Genomic DNA, 20312 nt, shown 5'->3' with positions numbered 1-20312 from the left:
AGTTTTAGTCTTTTTTTTTTCTTTTTTTTTATCCCTGTGCATTTTTGTCTCACGGATAGGAAAAGGCGATAGTTCCTTTTCCTTCCAGAAGCTCTTTGTGGACTATTGCAGCCCTATTGCAGACTATTGTTCATTCTTTGAGTGGTTTTGCCCAAATGAAGAGCAGTGCCCAAAATATGCACAGTACTCCAGGGTTGGAATCACTGTGCTGAGTAGCACAGAAGACTTGCTTAGCTTATTGTTGACTGTGGTGGCAGCCTTTTACTAGCAGTGTACTGCAAAACAACTTCTGATTCTCTGTGACAGAGAGGTTGATTGCTTTTCTGGCCTCTTGTGTCCTTACTTTTTGCTCCTATCTAGGTATGCATACCTAGATATGCATTCTCTGTCACAGAGAATCAGAAGTCAGTTCTGCCTGACATTTGCAGGTTTTGCAAGGTTTTCACTAGCCCAGGATTCACTAGTATGCTCTTGCTACACTACAGTTGCCATGGTTAACTTGATCAGAGCATTCAAGTAAAGTGAGTTCTTTGCACTCAAACAGTAAAGGAAATGTTGACCTTAGGTAGCTAGTAATTTATATTAATTATTTGTTGAAGACTTTTGTTTTTTAGTTAAGGTGGGTGCAAAAAAAGTTAAAAAAATAAAAATAAAATAAAAATAGTTTCTAGCAGCATTGGTGCCTTCTTACTATCTCTTTCCTCCTGAAAGTGAATTAATTGAACCTTTTTTGTTCTCTTCTTAGTATGTCACATGGCTGAGCACCAGCTTTGTTTTTGCATAACTTAGTAATGGCACATAATTTTGTAACTATGTGCCTGTGCTGTATATATTTATACTGCCTCATCTGGCATAGTTTTTCTTTTTGCATGCTTCCTTGTTTGCATCACTTCAATTAGAAACTTGTGATATAGGTTCTTGGTAGAGTTCGTCCTTACCTTCTTCCTCTGTCCTTTCCTATTCCACTCTCACATGTGTTAACTTTCACGCATGTCCTGAATACTATTTCATTTAAAAGCTCATCAGCTTTCCATAATGCATTTTATCTTTCAATAACAGATCCTGTAAAGATGAACTTAAGCAGTTGACATCTGATTTCAGAAGTCTTAGAGCCTTATTACTCTGCTTTGTACCAATAACTATAAACTGTATTGTGATTGTCAATCTCAAATTACTTCCTGTCTGATCAGTTTAAATCAGCTCTTGTCTACAAGATGTAATCTAGGTGGCATATTCACCATCTTTCTGTATCCTGTGAGCAGAAGGATATAAACAAAACATAATAAAATAAGGAAGAAATTTATTGACATATCTCCAAGATTTTGCTGAAAGACTTCCAAATTTCACTTTCCCTACACAGTGAAAGGCACCATTATTCCTTCCAAATTCAGTGTGGCAGCTAATTCTGCTAACAGCTAACAAAATTTGTCAGTCCTCCTAACTTGGTATTGATTAGTGAATCACCTGATAGCATCTGAAGCATTGATATGAGCACCCCTCTAAGGCCTTAAGTTGTTTCAGTGACTTGAGGTGTTTGAATTTCAGGTGTGAATATAGTAAATATTGTAAAACTATGAAATTAATTTGAAGTGCACAAGTGCATGTGACGTGTTTGATTAAACTCAGCTTAATTTGATAGTTATTCCTGAAGTCCCAGTGAATGTAGTGTATTGTATTTTTTCCTCCATATTTCCATCCCTTGTCTTGTTATGTGGTACTGCTTATTTTGTCAGTTTTCATACTCTTTGTTCTACTCAAGATCAGATTCTAATGCTGTTGTAGTCTTACTTGATTGTTGATAAGGACTGAATCTCAACTGAGAGTTTTGATAATGTCTTGAGTACTTTAAATGTATTGTGCTTGTTTTGAGGTACATTATGCTCTTACATTTTCAAAGCTACATAGCTCTAGGTACTTCCACAGTTATGTATTATCTCTGACATTCTATGGCCATCCTAATAAAGTGGCTCTCTGTGAGTGCTTTATGGATATGTGAAAAAACTTGGTTGTAGCTTATGGGATTAAGAGCAAAATAGGAAGGATTTTTGGAGTGTGTTCTAAACTAAATGAAAAACCAAGGAAATGGGATTTCTTTCTGTCAGGTGTAGCAGTTATAGCTATTCTGTTTTTATGGTCCCCTTCTTTTACACTTCTTTTTGTCTCTTCCTTTTCCTTAGATAGTGCTGTGTTGCTCAGCTGTTCTTGCGTTAGTTAAGTTCTTAACACCCCAACAGTAATTATGCAAAACATGTTTGACAATTATGAAGAACGTGTGGGATGGGAGGAACTTATCTGGCTTACCGTTCCTCTCTTCTTTCAGTTAGGTTCTTCCTGTGCTTCCCTGTGAACAGCTGCTACTTGGTGGATGCTTCTTGTTAGTCTACTTAACTTGCTGATCTGCTAAGCTGGTCCTTTTCCTTTTTCCTGTAGAAATGTTTTCTGCTCAACTAGTGAGCTGAGATGTTGGACGATTCTGAACATCTCCAGGAGTGCTTTTGGAATAAGGTGATCAGTGCGTGCCTCTGGAAATGAAGGTGGTGAGACTTTCTCTTTTGGATCAGTCAGCCTCTGACTTGCTTTTCCATCTCATGAAATCTGAGTAAATGGGAATGGTGTGTACCCCAAAACAACTGGAAAGTAAATTAAAGCTCTGTTCTGGCTTCAGAGATTTAAGCAGTTCTGTGTGTTAAGGTTAGCTTAGGCATGGAAACGAAGCTGTGGGATTAAAATTTGAATGAATGCAAGATGAACTGAAGTTGGATTAAGGGAGAAATGTTATAATGGCCCATTTTAGCCAAGTTTATGAAAAGTCTTAACATAGCGAAGATGTGTGAAAGGATCACTTGAACATCCTGACAACAGCTTTGTTGTTGCCAGTTGACTTAGGTTCAACAGAATTTACAGCTGCAAGTGGCATGGGCAGTTGTTTACAGTGGTTCAATGAGACCTGCACAGCAGCTCTATTATAGTAGAAAGGATTGAAATTAGACATCTGAAATATATCCAGTCACTTTACAGTTGAATAAAGTTCAAAGCTATAGTGGATATTTCTAAGTGTAGCTGTTGGCTTGTGCATCAGATCCAGCTTATGTTTAAATTAACACGACCTTTCTGTAACATACAGTAACATCTGAAGAGGCTTCAGATAAATGTAATTTAGGTAATAAGTGCACATTTGGAAACTATCTGTCATTCTGCAACTTTGTCATTTGAATTTTTGTTCTGTTAATATTTCTGTTGCTTCTTTCTTTCTGCACTCCCACTTACAATATGGTAATGTTTTGTTTTTTCATAGCTAAAGATTTTTCATGCTAGTCTTCTGGGATTTTAATATCATCTTGTGGGCGGCTGACTTTATGATTAAAATGAGTAGTACAGACGTGGGGCAGAAGGAAAACTGTATATGTTAATGATATGTCATGTTAAACTGACAGCTTATCCCCCAAATACAGAGATTGTTCTTGTTTCTGAAGTGAATGCTACCCATTGCTGCTTGTCAGATTGAATTTCAACTATATGTGGAGAGTAAACCTTCCTTCCTCCTCCCATTGGTGTGAATGTTAGTAATAACAGTGTTTATAATTTAAAATACAGTTTGAAAGCCAACTTCCACAGTTTGTCGCATGGTGGTTAATATGCTGTAAGGGGGAGATGAATGTGGCTACTTCCCAGTCTGTTACTCAGGAGACGAATAAATTTGATTGGCTGCTGCAATTCTAGCAAAATCATTCGATTTGAGAGCAAAGATAAGATATCCAATTACCCAAATGATCTGTGGGGTTAGCCAACGTTGTCATGGAGACGTGAGTTGGAACAAATTAAATTTTAAGCAATGAAATAATCTTAAAGCACGCCTGGGAACAAGAAAATTTGGCAGTGGCACTTACCTGAATTGAATCTTAGCTTGACACACTGTTGTTTGACGTTGATATATTATGGGGGCCTAAACTTCTAATTGGTATATTGCCTTTTTTCTTCCTTCTTGCAACTGTTGCCAAAACAGATCGTGGTGTATTTGTTTTAAACAAAAGGGCATTAATTTCTCAGTGCTTAATGTGAATTCAGTAACTCATGAACAGCAAAGTTCATAGAATGCTAGCCTTAATCATTTGAGACTTTTGAATATTTAAATTTTGAGATTTAATCACACATCCAACATCCTCCCCATCCCCAAATTGTTAGCAATGCATTCTTGAAATTGCATAAGCTTTACTGTGGCAAAATTAAAAGTTATGCTCTGTGAAAGGTTGGTTGTGAATTTTTTTTTATGTGCTCTATGAAAAGGTATAATTTTTGTTGTCTCTGAAGATCTGAATCACATTAAGAATAAAAACTGCTACACTTTTAGTGCTGGTTATTCTAGTGTTTCTGTAAGAAAAATGAAAATAAAAATGGATACTAACAGTTTAAGACTAAATTGTACACTTGCAGTTTCTTATCAAAGGACTTCATAGAGATAGTTTTCAGCTGGTTTCTGGTTTGCAGCAGGAATTAAAAATGGCCAAGCATGTCCCATAAAGAGGGCTTTTATCTACGTGCCTCTTAGACATATGGGGATGAAAATTGGTCTGAGATCAAGTCAGTTGCATCATCACAGTCTTTGATTTTTCTCCTCATCCCTACTACAGATTGTCTCAAATAATTCAGTAATGACCAAAAATGCAACATTAACCTTTACTCCCTGTTGGAATGCTGTGTTACATGCTATAAATATCAAGAAATCATTTCCTTCTTCCAGAAGTAGTTCAGTATTTTGCTTGGCTTCCTCTGTGTTGAAAATGTAAATGGAGGCATAATACTTCAGAATTAACTTGTAAACCTTTTGTGAATATGATTTGACTATATATTCTTTTCTGTGCATTAAAGGCAGGTTGACTTGTTTGAATGCATTAGGACTTACTTTTTCATTATCACAGCAACCCTGGGTTTTCATATGTTGCTTTTATTTAGTTTCCTTTCCTGATGCTTTCTCAACATTTCTCCTAAGCTGTCCTCCTCCAAATTTGTTGACAAATGTGTTTTTGTTTTTGTTTTTTTTTAAATTGATTTGAAATAATTGAAGTGAGAAAAAATGTAATGAAAGCGTAGATACTTAAGAAATGGTGATGGAGTACTTCAAACACCAATCTAACTTTTGGCTATAGAAAATGCAATCTGCAAGAAAAAATGAGCTTCCATCGACTATTTTATCTTAGCATTGTTTGGTAATGTAGGCCTGGACAGCTATGTGCAGTCTCGAAATTAATAAATAAACATTTGTCATAATACAACTGATTGTCATAATAATGTCTTCTAAGATTTAATTTCTGCTTTAGATTACTGTAGTTGCTATAGCTAGTCCTTGCTCTGACAAATACGGGAAGCGCTGACTGGAGCAAAACCACAGCTGTTGTTGGAAACTCTGAATCTGATCAATGATAAACTAATTTTCCTCAGGTGAAAGTTGTATTTTTTCATTCAGAAGTGAGGGTACTGACTCTTACTGGCTAGGGCTTCTTTTATGAGTGGTGAAATATGTGTTACGTGTAGTGAGAAATCCAAGTAGAAATAGGGCACTTGCTTCTTTCCATACCAGTGCAAAAATCTGTATTTGCTAAAGATATTGTGTTAAGTATCTTACATGGTGCTTTTGTAATGTACAGGGTGTCAAAACACTAAATGATCTGAAGTAGACTGCTGTACAGGAAAACACTTTGATACTTAAGTAAATATTATATTTAGTTACTAGCCTGGCTGCTTGGTTCTATGTCATTATGTTAGGAATTCATTTTAGCAGGTGACACATCTAAGTACAGACACTTGAGTTTGGCAGTGTAAGGTCAAAGCAAGTGTTTTGACCTTAATGAGTCCTTAATGATGTGGAATGAAGGCAAAAAACTGGATGAGTAAAGCCAAAAATAAGGCTCAACCTAATTTTACGAAGCGGAGCTGAATTCCTTCATGTTAATTTTTAATGATACTTCAGAAGGGAGGGTGGCATTTCAGTCAGAGGTCTGACAAGCTTGTCATTTGCAAATAAATCAAAAGACAATCATTGCAACAGCAAGAACCAGTGAATGATGTAGTTTTGTCATTCTTTGGTAGGTCTCACACTCGAGCACTCTGTTAAAAATGAATGTATTCAAGAGGTACTGCATTAAGGACACAAACAATTAAGGGCTCTTCAGTTGCTTTGCTAAGAGCTGCTGTAGAGCTAGGAGGGCTTTCATGAGAGATTTGGGTTTCTATAATCTGCTTTAGCAAAGAGCTGAAGAACATGTGCAATTAGATATGTTTGTCTCTGCTCCACGCAACTTTCTGCAGAATTTTCTTTGTTTACTCATTCCTCTGACTGTTCTATACGACTCAAGATCAGCAATTAGATAATAGGTATGTTATACTGCGAAGCCTCTGAAAGTAACTGGTAAGTATTTTTAAACTGTTAGGTGTATGAGCCCTAATTTAGAAAATTATAGCTTGCTTTAATGTCAGCAATTACTTATGTTCTGTCTTGACCGACTCATTCAAAAAAGTTTTTTGGGAGTTTGTGTGTGTGTATCTATCTATCTATCTATATAAATACACCTATTCAAATTTATTCCATCTTGAATGCTGAAAGTTCATTTTTAAAACCTGATTTGTATTTAAATCTATGCAACTTTCTTTTTCTCATTGCTGAAAAAAACTTCTTACAGTTCTTGATGATGAAGATTAAGTGAATTGTGCTGGAATACCTAGTTTAAGTAATTCATTATAGTACAGATATTTTAAAAACATCAGTAAAAGTACTTTTTATTAGTTATTTGAGTTTTTTTTTTTTAAGAAGCTGTAGAGATCTGCTAGTAGATAAATAATTTTAGGTACTTTAATAGTGTGTGGGAAAGAGTGCCAGTATGCAGACTGCTTTTAAAAACAAGCAGATTTTGGTTATGAGGTGTGGAATAGAGAGTTTTAGTTTTCTTCCAGAGTGAATGCTTATTACATGGCTCTTGTAGCAGTAGCAGCACATCTTTAAACAAGTACTTGTTTATGATTTGTATGCTTAAATTTACCAACAACTGTGGATGAATAGGGGATGCTTTTTATATGTAATGATGCCTTGCTTCAGAAGGTGTTAGGAGGAAATTTTTCCCTTCAGATGGTAGTGAGGCACTGGAACAGGTTGCCCAGAGAAGCTGTGGATGCTCCTCCCTGAAAGCATTCAAGGCTGGTCTTGTTGGGTTTCTGGGCAATCTGATCTAGTGGTTGGCGACTTTGCCCAAGGCAGGGGCTTGGAGCTAGATGATCTCTGATGTTCCTTCCAACCCAAGCCATTCTGTGGTTCAGAAGGATACTTTATTTCAGTGTCACTTTTCAGTTAATTATTTGTAGTATGACACAATCACTTTAAAATAAGATTAATTGAGGAAAGGCTTTACCTCTTTCTGGGTTCAACACTAATTTTTCAATAAACAGACAATCTCTGATGAACATTACGATGCAGAATGGAGGCAAATGTAGTTCTTCCTTTCTGTCTTGTGCGTAATTCAGATGAATTATGTGCCTTTTTTCTCTTCCAGGCTTGTTTGATCCTTTTTGATAGGATTATTAGAGAAAAGGAATAATTTTAAAAGTATAACTGTTGTGCCTTGGGACTGGTAACTAGCACCTGATGTTATGTGTGTAGTTCTGTATTTACACCATTATAGTGAAGCTTAGATGCTTGGGACCTTGTGAGAAAACCAATAATGTATATGACTTGCATGCTTTCTAGACTGTACTCAAAATAGACTTTTCACAGCTACAATCAAGTTACTTTTCAAAATTATGGAATAGAGAGACTCTTGTGTGGCTCATGCAGTCTGAAACAAATTTTTAGGATAAACCAAATTACTTCTGTCCAACTTTATTTATTTTCCCACTTAAAACCTGCTACAGTTCACCTTAGCTTTTGAAAACAAAGCTAGTCCTGTTGGTCTAGGTCTATCTTATTGGAAATGAACCACCTCATTTCAAACAGTAAGGTTGCTAAGTGGCAGTCTTCATTGCTTACTATCTGTGTTCTTTAAGCCTTTTAATAGCAAATTGTCACAATCATACACTTTTTTTTTCCTTGAGAGACTTAAGCTACCAACATATCTGTCAATAGCTTGGACATGCTGATAACCCCTTTATATTATTTTTGGTGGTAGTTTATCTATTACCTGTGAACGGAATGATTCATAGTTTATGCTCATAGACCAACAAAACATATGGACCAAAGCTGCTTGTTGTTTGGTCTTGTGTAAGAAGATGGATATTTCTGTTAGAGACCTATTTGCATTGTTGTGGGGAGAGAAAGTGGCTGTTTCTTCTTTGCCCATGCACGAGGAAGCCACTCTGCCTAGAAAGAAATGATCTCTGAAGTGTTCAGGAGATCCACTGGGCATGTGGACCTGCCAAGAAGTGATGTAGGTCAAGTGGAATATTTCAGCTTACATCAGAGAGAGGAGTTTTAGAAGTCTATCTGATGGGAAAAGAGGTGTTAAAGCTTGCCTGCTGCACTTAGATTTCAAGTCACGTGTTTCTCGAGACACAGAAGCACTGTGGGGCTTTTGTTTTCTAATTGCTGATTGTCTGACGTGTAAGCATCAGCACATCTCTGTGTTTTTGTAAGAAATGTGGGGTGATGGGAAGGCTTGGAGCAAAGGCTCAGCAGATAAGTTAGCAATGTTTTCATCTGACTTGCTTGAGTTTCTCTTTGTTCAGGTTTTGGCATGTAATTTGGCTGACAATTCTCAGCAGTGATTTTCCCCATTAGTATCCTAAAACAAAACAGAAAAATAAGGAAAACTGTATATGTCTTAGTGATAGCAACTTGTTAGAGTGGTTCTGTGCTGCCCTTAGCACAGCTCTGTTCCTACACGGGTTTATTGTTCTCCTGCTAAATGTGGTTTCACTGATTTATTGTTACTGACTACTTTTTTCTTTTCCCCCTGATGTCCTTACTTTAATTCATACTTAGTAAGAATGTTTTAGAAGCCTATATCTTTCTTACCCATTCTTCATTGCTTCTCTTTTAGTATTTTGTATTCCTGTAGTTTTCTTTCTGTCAACAAAACTAAGATTGCCTTGTAATTGGCAGAAAAAATTGATCATGAAAGAAACATTCTCCTTGCATGCCTGTCACCTCCATGTTAGGCTGCTTGGTAATTTGAGTAACAATAAATCTTAGTTTTAAAAGGCTTTATTGTGGACTTAATGTTTTTCAAAAATGCTGTACTTGTTAATTAGCTATGTACAAGGACCAGATTTGTGCTTAAATGTGTATACAGATTAGGTGCTTTAGACATAGCAGATGGCCCAGAGTAACTAACTATATCTCTGTCCTCATTTAGGCTTAAATATTAACTATTAGTATTTGTACTGGCATGAAGACATGGATTGCTATGTTATTTATCCACAGTATTAACCTACTACGATCCTGTACAGTAGCTGATATGTGGGAACTAGCAGAAAATACGATTTTAATCAAAATGCTTATTTTTCCTCCATAGACAGAAATCGCCAAGAGATTGAATACAATTTGTGCACAAGTCATCCCATTTTTGTCTCAGGAAGTAAGTAAAACTGTTCAGCTGTTAAAGTGCAATTATGTTGCTTTTCTGTTTGCAAATTAGCTGGTTTTAAGATGTTAATTTTATCACAATGCACAAGTGCAAGGAACATCTGTTATAGCTGAAGTGTGCAAACCCCCTGCTAATTTGGTTTAACAAATCTGAGTTCAAACTACTGACAGTGGCTCAGCCTTTTTGATTCCCAGAGGAGAGGGGAAGTATGGTGTTTCTTTATTATTATTTTTTTTTTTAATAAAAAAAATCAATGCAACAAAATGCTTTCATTTCTGATTCTGGTGATTACTTATTTGATATTCAGTAGTCAAATGTTCATCCACTGAAAATAAGTATGCTCATTGTCTACATCATTTGTATCAAAATCTAGTGTAAAAACTGAGTAGTTAGCTCAAATGCAAAATGTTTAAGGTTACAGATCTGCATCTATTCTGAATGACTGTGGTTGTAGCATAGTGTAGTCAACTGCTGTTATGTGTTGAGGGATGTTATTTTGGGTATACCTTTTCAAATTCTACAGTTTACAGAGTTTTTGTAGTTCGTTAGGATTCAGAATAAGCATTTATTCTTCCCGTTTAAGGTTTCTGTAGGTTTTGCTGTGGTGACACAGTATATAAATGTTGAAATTACTTCTAGTATGAAGCTGATGTGATTGTCCTGCCAACTCTATTAGACATTGATTATTCATTTTTCAGAAAATTAATTTTGAAGTGGCACTGGGAAAGAGATGAATTGGCTACCTTCAGGGCTGTCATCTGCTTTTGATGGAAAGGATGAGAAATGTATCTTGCAAATAGCTTCAGCTTCACCAGAGAAACTGCTTGTTCAGATATTTTTGTTCCTGGTTTTATTTCGTGCACAAATTCCTCCTTATACCCTTTCTTCTTTTAATAGCATCAGCAGCAAGTGGCTCAAGCTGTAGAACGTGCCAAACAAGTGACCATGGCTGAACTGAATGCCATCATCGGGGTACGTGGCCTTCCAGGTCTACCTCCTACAGTGTGTATAACTTGCTTTCATATATTATTGCTTTACTGTTTTTAAAATAAGCCTAATGTTTTGACATCTAACACTGTTTTGATGCTCAGTGTTGCACAAGTATGTTTGATTTTCTTACACAGATTTTAGTAGGGATAAAGTTAATAGTTTGCTTAGAATAATGTGTGGAACAACTTTTACTGCAAGAAATGCAGTGATTAGGACAGTTGCTTGTTTAATTCTAAGTATTGTATGTCAGTTGAGGTAGTTACCTTTGCCTCATTCTTTCAGTCCCTACAGCTTGTACAACTATTCATTCATCTTTCTTTTGCCTTCTTGTGAATCTTTCATATTTTAAATTAGCAAGCTACTGAAAGGAAACTTCACTTGCCTTTGAAGTAGTATTAATTGACTGACACGAGGCTCTAAAAGCCTTTCACCAAGTTTGTGCTTCTCAATATTCTGAAATAAGTTAATGCTAATTGCTTGTGACTGATTGTCAATCACAAGTCATTTGTTTTGTGTTAATGAACTTTCTGAACCATAAATTCCTTCCACTGCGTGAGTTCATTTCCCCTCAGCTAAGTCTAGAATATTTCTCATGTTTTCTGCCCTTCCAGACTAAGTGAAAGAAGTAGCGGAAACAAGAAGCCGTCCTTTCTGATTTTATTCATGTGTGCGCCCTGAGCAGATTCAAATTACTCATTTATCAATTTATGTTAATTGCTTGTGAGAAGATGCCCTGCTGGTCTTTATGGTTCCCTCAGACACTTTGTAATGATAATTAGACATGCTGCTGTATGGATTAACAGTGCCATAGTCCAGTGACGTCTACAGACAATGGAACCAGTTAATCCATCTGTGTTTAAAATTACATCCCAACTGGAGATGGAAGAAAAAAAAAATAAGAGCAAGGGAGGATTAAAAGAATGAGCCTCAGCTTGAAAACTCTCCTTTCATCAGTTTCTCAATTGCAGATCTGCAGTTGGTTTGTCTGTGGTAAGCTATTGGCAGTCAATTAGGTGAAATAAACTGGGAGGGTGACCTTCATTTCGTCTTAATAGCTTTTCCTCCCTGAAATGGGGAGCTTCAGTGGATTTTCAGCTTAAATTTTATTCAAGCTGCTTTAATACACTTGACAGATTAGCTTTGCATAAACATACCCCTACCTTTCAAATCTGAGCTGTTTTTTCACCTTCATATAAAATTAGACTGTTTGTTGATTTGCTAATCACATTCTAAAAACCCACGCAATTACATCTGTATTTGTCACAATCTCCTCTGTTCTTTTGCTTGTGTAATGAATTACTTTATTTCAAAGATCAAATCAGGCATTCATACAGCACATGTACATCTGTGATATTTGATTAGCAAAGATTAGAGAACTGTACTTTCTTGCATTTTTTTAAAATGAGTTCTTTACAATGAAAATTGAATTGAAAGCTCTTTTTAATGAGCTACTTTTAAAGAATATTATATGCAGTAAATGGAAGTATGCATCAAAAGTATGTTTAAAAACAATTCTACTGAACTTAAAGTAGTGCTGCCTAGCCAAACCAAATCTTATATCTTGATGTCATTTACCTCTTTTTAAATCTGCATGAAATAGTGTTTTTAAAGTAATAGGGATCTCCAAGTACCATACACAATTAATAGGAGTATAACTCTCAGCTTTTTCACTTTTAAATAGACTGAGATTTATCAGAGTAAACACTTCACTGTGTCTTCTGAAAGACTTCTGGGTGATGCCATATCAGCACAAAACTGAGTAAAGTGATCACATTGGGTACATTTCTTTGGCTGTATCTATGTATGCCTATGCATTTTACTAAAATTAAATGCGTGTCACGATGATCTTTTACAGGCTTATGTGGTCAGTAATTATCTTGTGCTGCACAATAAGTTTCATGCTCTTGACATATGCTTGATTTTGCTTGAAAGGGGCTGTGTGCATCCTGAAAAATCCAAATAGCATAAAATTGGGTTGACAATTCAGTGGACCTTTGCTCTCCCTCACTGAGCATGCAGTGTGTCAAGCCCTCTCCCCAGAGGGGAGGAAACATCAGAAACCTGTCTGTTCCTACACAAAGCAGCTGCACTGGAAGTAAGCATGGCCTGGTCTGATAGCAGCTGTCACTATTGTTTAGGGGCCTGACTTAGTGTAAACAACAATGGAAGGGCCATGCTGTTAAAGTGCAATGTCTTTCAAGATGAGAAAAGAAATAGTAATGTAACGGTTTAGACGTCTATTATGAGCATGAAAGATCATGGAACTTCTTTCAGAATGCAAATAGGCTGTAGCATTCTGTAACAGAAGATGACTGAGTACCCTCTGGGATTATACTACTGAGGATAGTTGCATATAGTCAATTTTTAGAATAGAAAGAATGCTGAACTTCTGTAGCTGGTGTCCACTTGGATAGTTTCTCCTGACTAGGTAAAATTTGCATTTTTGTTTGTGTTTAACTTTTTCCTTCTTCATTTTTGTCTTACAAGACCATTGTTTTCTGGTACTAAGCAATTCAAGAGTTTCCCAGTTAGCTTGCCTAAATTAGAGCAAAACACAGTTCTTGTTGCTGCTGGGCTCTGTTTGAATTCTAGAAGATAGCAAAGCCTTTAATTAGTGACAATATTTTCCTAATTTAGTTTTTTTTCATGTCATCTTTATTTTATAACTGTCTTTCTAGTTGGAAAAAATAGAATGCTGTTAGAGGACAAACTGAGGTTAGGGACTGTTTTCCTCATGGACTGGTCAGATTCCTTTTGGAGAATTTGGGAAGTCAGAAGTCACATTTTTGAGTCAGTGTATATTAAGGATATATCTAAAATAAAAAAAAAAAAGAAACAACAAATTGACACATCAGAAAAAAAAGAGAGTAATGCAGTTGGTTTTGTTTAGCTTATGAGTGCTAAACCTCTGGGTTGATTAGAACTTGTGGGAATGATATTTTGGTCTAAATGTTTATATCTTTGGCCTCATGCTTTTCCTGCATGTTCTTGAAGGCTTTACTTTCCAGCTAGCTGTATAGTAGTGTAAACTTAAAAAAAAAAAAAGACCACAAACAAAAACAACAAAAAACCTTGTATATACATATATTTTGTAAATCATGCTGTTTAATATTTGTTGTATTTGAAGTTGAAAAAAGTAGCAGGTTTACTAGGTAGTTGAATAACAGGGGGGGAGAAAAACAGTACCACAACAGCACAACACAAAACCACTTTGGCTTAAAGGTACACCTGTAACTGCTGTAGTTGCAAAAAGGGTTAAGGGAGAATACAGATCATAATATGAAAGAGTTAATTAGGTAATCATGGTTTAACTCGAAGGGATTTTTTTTCACAGATATGATGGCTTGGAAAGGTTCATGCTGGGAAGGGTAAAGGATGGTTGTTATTGATCTGTCTACTAGATGCAAACAATGCAAATGTGTTAAATTTTTCTACTTTAACTGGAACAATTTCAAAGTAGAATATTATGCAAATATCTGAAATGAGAAATATAAGGAGAAAGCTGGAATATTTTCTAGTATTGCATTTTAGATGCACTGTCTTTGAGTTTTGAGGTGGGTTGCTAATGGTTCTGTGAAATAAATACCTTCTGGACTGACAGTACTCTTGAGACTAATTGAGTTATAGGTCTCTTTGAGGTCCCTTCACTGTTGCATGTGGTGATTGGCTAAAGGATTAGCAAGATGCAGGATTATTTTTTCCTCTCTTGGCTGTGGTTGCCAGCTATCTCTGGGATTGTAGTGTGTGAAGCTTAAGAGGATGAGGTTAACCTCTTGAGGGTTTATTCTTATGAGTGTGTAGTTAATCCTTAGAAAGCCTATAAATAACTAGGCTGTATGTTTCATTATAAAATAGAAATACAGACTAGAGCAGAAATGAATGCTGAACTTAGTGCAAGGGAAGAACTAAGCAGCTGTAGCATTACTTCAGATCCTCCTCAGCCATGATCTGCATTATGCCTCAAGGGGAGGGGAAACTGTATAGTTGCTTTAAATTAAATAAAATGAGATCTTGAGGTTACATACTGAATGATAGAGGGCTATAAGTTCGACTACTTTGGAGTTGGAGAGAGAAGCAATGAGTGAATGAAGCATACAGATATAAAAAGAACTAAGAATGTAGTTCTTAGGAGAAGGAGAAGCAAATGCTATTGTAATAGGTGAAGTCAGAGGGGAAAGTTCTGTTCTGGGGGGACTTTGCAGCAAAATAAAACTGAGTGGCTGACAGAGGCAGAGCCAGTACGAGCAGGAAACTGTACACGTATACTCTATCTTCAAGAACCTCAGCACTTAAGTATTAAACATTAGAAGTTAAACACCAACTCACTATATTTTTCTTGGAAGAAAGATGCAGACAGTAGAGGCAGGGATCTTGAGGAGGACTGGCTCAAGAAGAAGGGAAGGCTTGATTTTGTTCTTGAATGAGGGACTAGCATGGATGGTTAGGATAACTTTAGGAACTACTGAAAATGTGGCAAAGTTATGGCTCATTACAGCAGTTTGTCATCAGAATGCTAAAGTATGCAAATGTATTTGGATGGCAGTGACATGCTACTGGTAACTAAAAATGCAAATACATAGATTTGAGTTTAGAAAGTGAGTAACAGTGGGAACTATTACTATAGTGGGTTGCCTCCAGAAAAAAAAAAAAATGTTGGCAGTTTCTCCAAGCCAGAAGCAATGTGTGTTGACAGCTTCATTCTAGAGACTTAAGTTTTGCATGTGAGTTTTCATAACAAGAAATATGTACTTGTCTGATTTAAAGATTTAAAAAGAAAAAAAAAAGCCTGTCTTCTCTTACTTAATACTGACAGCAGTGAGAAGAAAATAACTTTTTTCAGGAAAACAGCCGTTGCCTTACCTGGATCTGAAGGTAGAGATTTAAGGTTATCTTCTGAGTGTGTTTTTTTTTTTTTTTACTGCAATTTTGAATTTGTTGCTTTCCTTCAGAATTGATAGGTCAGAGACATGTCTTCCTCCACAAAGACTTTTCTTTTTTATACTCTTCGTCTATCCTTCTAGCCCACGATACCCTGTGGCATCAGCTCTCTAGTAGATCTCTCTGAAAGTAATGCCTCCTGTTTATTTCCATGGAAACTATAACAGATGTAAAGAGCACAGTAACAGTATTTGGCAGAGCAAATTCTCAGCTACAAAACATGCTTTTCAACATAGCCATCACCGTTAGCTCTGCATTTTTGCCAATGATGAGTAAGAGCCTGCATGCTGTGCTTGTAAAAGTGTGCATGGCCATGTGGAGCATGGCTTGTCTTTCATGTCACTGTTGCCACTGTACCACTAGTATGTTAGTATGCTCACATCCACTACTTAGTCTCCACAAATGTTCAGCAAGTATCATTGAACGTCAGTGGGTGCCATTTTTTTCTCCAGGGAGGGATTCAGTGACACACCTTCGCTTTGTACACGCTTTATTACCTGACGCCACTTTGTTAGACTGCCCTTCTGCTTGTATAATAACAAAATGTAATGGAATATTGGCGGGAATGCTCAGCCTCTACTGCCATGCCACCGACATCCACCTCTGACATAATGGACCAACATAATAAAATAAGAGGCATTATTTTCAGAACAGTCCTTGTAAAAACTTCTCATTCATCCACTGTTCTGTTCTTTATTCTCTAGTACTAACTTTTGCAGTTTGCCTAAGGGGGAAAAGAATCATTATTAGTGCAGGGTCTTTACAACTTGATCTTCTGTGACTTATTTTTAGCTTTTGTTATAAACCGCTTGGGAGAGGATCTGTTATTATTCCAGACTCTTCATAAACATTTTCAGAAGAATTGCTATCACTGGAAAAGTTTACATATAATAAATACACACAGGAATTTCTATAATTTTATAATTACATAATTGCATACACAAATATTTAAAATAACGTGTGTGTGTGTGCCTATACATATAAGACTATGCTAGGTAGCAAAAGAGCTTCATTTTTTTGATCTTGCTATTTTGCTGGATAGAAGCATGAACAGTCTTCTATGGGTCTGTACTTGTTATGAGAGGAGTTCTGGGCTTGTTTACTTCCCTCCTCCATGAAAGCAGTATTGAGAACCTCTTCTGTTCTCAAAAGCCCTTGTATGGATGCAGCTGCACCAATGGAGTGCTAATGCACCCTGGAGAGAAGATGCTGCTGAACTGGAAGAATTCCATCTGCTGGCAGGATCCTATGTCCTTACTTCAGAGCCCTCCCAGCATGGAACAAGCTACAGTGGCTACCCAGAACAGCTAGGCTGCTAATGCAGGTTTGCTCTTGTGAAAGGGATAGTCATTCTGGCAGGGCTATATGCTTATTCCCTCTGTGTCATTGGGATGTTAAAAATTATGCAATTTATAATTATCACAGAATTTTCTTAAATGGCTAATTGATGATGATTTTAGAAAAAGAGCTGACTTTTCACTGGCTGTGGTAACAAATCCATTTGGGTGGGTCCACCCACATCTGTCATTCCAAAAGTAATCTTTTTGAAGAGCCCTGAAGTGTATCTCTTTATCTTTTTAATTCTGGTGCTTGGACTTGTTCTCTAAAATGCTAGAAGGAAAGGCAGAGAAGGCTAGCTGTTAGAAGTGAGACTGAAAAGCACAGCAAATATTATAATTGTTGATCAGCATAGAGCTAAGGAAAAGATAAAGTATCTCTTTCTCTTCAGGAGTGTAACAGTGATGTGGGAACAAATTAATGGTTAACAAGCTGGCCTTTTAAATTATTTTTGTATTTTCTATTTGCATTATATTACAGAGCACTGAAAAGCTGTTTGTCTGTTCTTATGGACTAACTACTGTATTAAAAATGGGATCTTGTGATTTCACAGGAATACTTTGTGTGTACTTGTAGATAGGCTGGTAATGACTACAATACTTGAATTGATAGCAAGCCAAGCCTTTCTTGTGATTAGATGTTTTTTTTTTAAATAAGGAAAAGACTGAATTCTTCATGAAATACAGAATGTATTATAAGATATCTACTGGAATACATATTTCATACCTGTTAATGGTTTTAAGGAGCTCTCAAAAAGTGTTTCAGTTATTTTAGTGGACAACTGAATTTAGAGTTTTGCTACTTAAGTTCAGATTTCAATGTAACTACTTTGGCCTATTGAGAATTGCTCTCCCAGTTCCATTTTGCCAGTTCTTTAGAGGTAAGCTATATACATGAATGGCCTGTTTGCCCCAAGTAAGGATCTGTCTTCTCATGTATGTTTTAATTTTTCCATGGAACAGTTTTTCTTCTGAAATACAGTACTAATCAACAGGTATGTATTATTGTCTCAGAGAAGTTGTCTGACAGCTTTTTGACTGCAAGTAGTTTTTTTTTTTCCTTTTCATCAAAAATAACTTTTAACCTTACAGAGGAAGCATATGGGGAGTTATGCTTGTTAGCTTTCTTTACTTCAGGGAGATTAAAGGATGTATTTTGATCTCTATACAAAAGGAAGAAGAAACAGGCTCTAGAGTTGACCATGTTCAGTATTTCTTGGCAAAGCTGTGCAGTACAAATCTGTAGAAGAAATATATTTTGCAAAGGTGCAACTATGCATTGGTGTAAAATTGTAGTTAGAGCACCGTTGTATAGTTGGTTGGTTTTTCTTCCTGAAGCATTTGAAATCAATCTCGCTTTTCCTATTTAAAATTTCCCAAGAACAAATAGGAGAAGAGATATGATTTTTCAATTAGAATCCCATAGCAGTGAGATGAAAAGGAATCCTGAAAAGGAAGGATATAACACCAAAGGAAGAGGGAGTCAGGTCATGGGGTATAGGAGGATTTAAGAAAGGAAAACAGAAATAACACAAAATCGTATACTTAATATTTTTTTTACAGTACTAGAGTGCTTTTTACATGATATTTTGTATCTGCTTTTCTCTGCGTTTCATATATAGATAAAGGTGGCAGAAAGTCTGAGTTTATTAGTGTGCTTGAAGTTTCTCTATGAGCAGAGCAGTGAAATACAACTTCTCAGCCTTACTTCAGTGATCTTAGATGAAGTTAATTTGTGAGGGGGGAAAAAAAGACTGGGGAGTGCGTGGTGGGGGAAGCAACCTTTATGCTAATATATCTTGCATTTTCTGTTCTGTGTGAGGCAATTTGTACAGCCTTGTACTGTTTCAAAAAACTTGGTAAGATGTGCAGTGGAAATTTATTAGTATACTTTGAGTTATTTGAAAAAGTGGAACTAGGAACTGTGAAAATTTTCTGAGATTATTCAGAAGTCTGACAGTTTATAACAAATTCCTGTAATAGAAAATAGTGACAAAGAAAGAAACTTGAGTATTCATCTTTTTTTGTACTTTGATATTTGCTTTCTGACATCTATCGTCTACTCAGTAAAATGTTTGATTTTAGAATGGAATTGAAGATGAGTGGTAATACTCAGACATTTTCTAGGCATTTTCTGTAGTAAATGTGAAAAAGAAAAAAGATTTTTTTTCCCCATGAAACAGTCTGGTCTTAAAATAGTTATGCCACTGTCACACAAATTTTGTCTGAAATGTTTTTGCATAGATTTTGCCAATCTGTCCTGACTTAAGTCTCTATACCAAAGTGACATTTCATGTTATATATAGATGGAAGAGACTTGCTGAAGATGCTTTCTTTGTTGTGAGGAGACCTTTTCTTCTCTTATCATAGTCACTGTGACTTGTTTACATAATTGGCTCACAGGCTAGAGATGCTGTAGCGGGCACTTTCAAGTTTGTTTACCATTGTGTAACATAGCTTCCTATCTGTCAAAATTAAATCTGAACCTTTAGAAGAGGGATAGGATGTCTTGGTGAGATCCTCCTGAGCCTTTTCTCTAGGATAGTCACCTTTGTCATCTTCATGACCGTTCATTGGACTTTTTGCAGTAGATCCAGACTCCTTTTGCATTGCGAACCGGATACAGCACTACAATTTTGTCATCACCAGTGCTGAGAAGAAGGCAAGTGTTACCTCCCTGGACCTGCTGATTATAGTTTGCGTAGTACAGACAGAATTATCATTAACCTTCTCCATGTCGAGAGCACACTGCTGGATATGTTCAGTGTGGTGTCTACCAGAATCCCTGAGACTTTTTCTGCAGAGCTGCTTTTGAGCTGCGTGGCTTCCAGCATGTATGTGTGCTTGAGGCTAGATGCAGGACTTTTTACTTCCTCTTGTTGATCTTCAGGTTGGATATTAGGTAAAAATTCTTCTCAAAGTGATAAGGCTTTGAAACAGGCTATCTGGGGATGTGATCGAGTCCATTGTCCCTGGAGATTTTCAAGAGAAGTGTAGATGTTCCACTGAGGGACATGGAATTTAGAGGGCATGATGGTGTTGGGTAAGCAGCTGATTTAGGTAGTCCTAGTGGTCTTTTCAACCTTAATGACTCTAAGATCTTAAAAGGACTGTTAACACATCTTATAATCAGTTTGTCTAATGGTTGATAATATTAAAGAAAAGGAAACATCCAAAAGCAGAGAAGAGGAAACACACCACCACTGAAGTTAGAAAATAGAGCTATAAGTAAGCAATCCATGCTGGATAGTGTTGTCTGAATATGCTTGTGTATGAGTCTCCTCATACTTGTAAGGAAGAATGTGAGTATATTCTTAAAGGAAAGTTTTGTCATCGTTCAAAATGTTCTCACCTGCTAGCTCTTCTAAAACAACTAATTTAAATGCAAGTAATGAATTGATGGGTTAGGGTGTCAAATGAGAGTACTCTTATAGTTACGCTGTTGTGAATGTGAATGATGTGTTGTTTTCTGTTTGTTTTT

The 20312-nt window shown here is 36.4% G+C and overlaps 1 protein-coding gene across 5 annotated transcripts in view; it reads left to right on the top strand.

Annotated features, from left to right (window-relative positions):
• TLE1 (TLE family member 1, transcriptional corepressor) overlaps window positions 1-20312 on the top strand; it is a 78806-nt gene that overhangs the window by 8820 nt on the left and 49674 nt on the right. For 4 of the 5 annotated variants that reach the window (XM_031557324.1, XM_031557325.1, XM_019610529.2 and 1 more), the window contains 2 exons: window positions 9495-9557; window positions 10464-10568. In XM_031557324.1, the coding sequence (XP_031413184.1) occupies window positions 9495-9557; window positions 10464-10568 (168 nt within the window). Of the gene's footprint in view, window positions 1-2430; window positions 2535-9494; window positions 9558-10463; window positions 10569-20312 lie in introns of all 5 variants that reach the window. The other variant, XM_019610530.2, reaches the window with a different exon arrangement.

This window comes from Meleagris gallopavo, chromosome Z (genome assembly GCF_000146605.3).
Source record: "Meleagris gallopavo isolate NT-WF06-2002-E0010 breed Aviagen turkey brand Nicholas breeding stock chromosome Z, Turkey_5.1, whole genome shotgun sequence".
NCBI classification, from domain to species: Eukaryota; Metazoa; Chordata; class Aves; order Galliformes; family Phasianidae; genus Meleagris; species Meleagris gallopavo.
The sequence above is the reverse complement of the archived record's forward strand: the minus strand, read 5'-3'. Positions and strand labels throughout refer to the sequence as shown.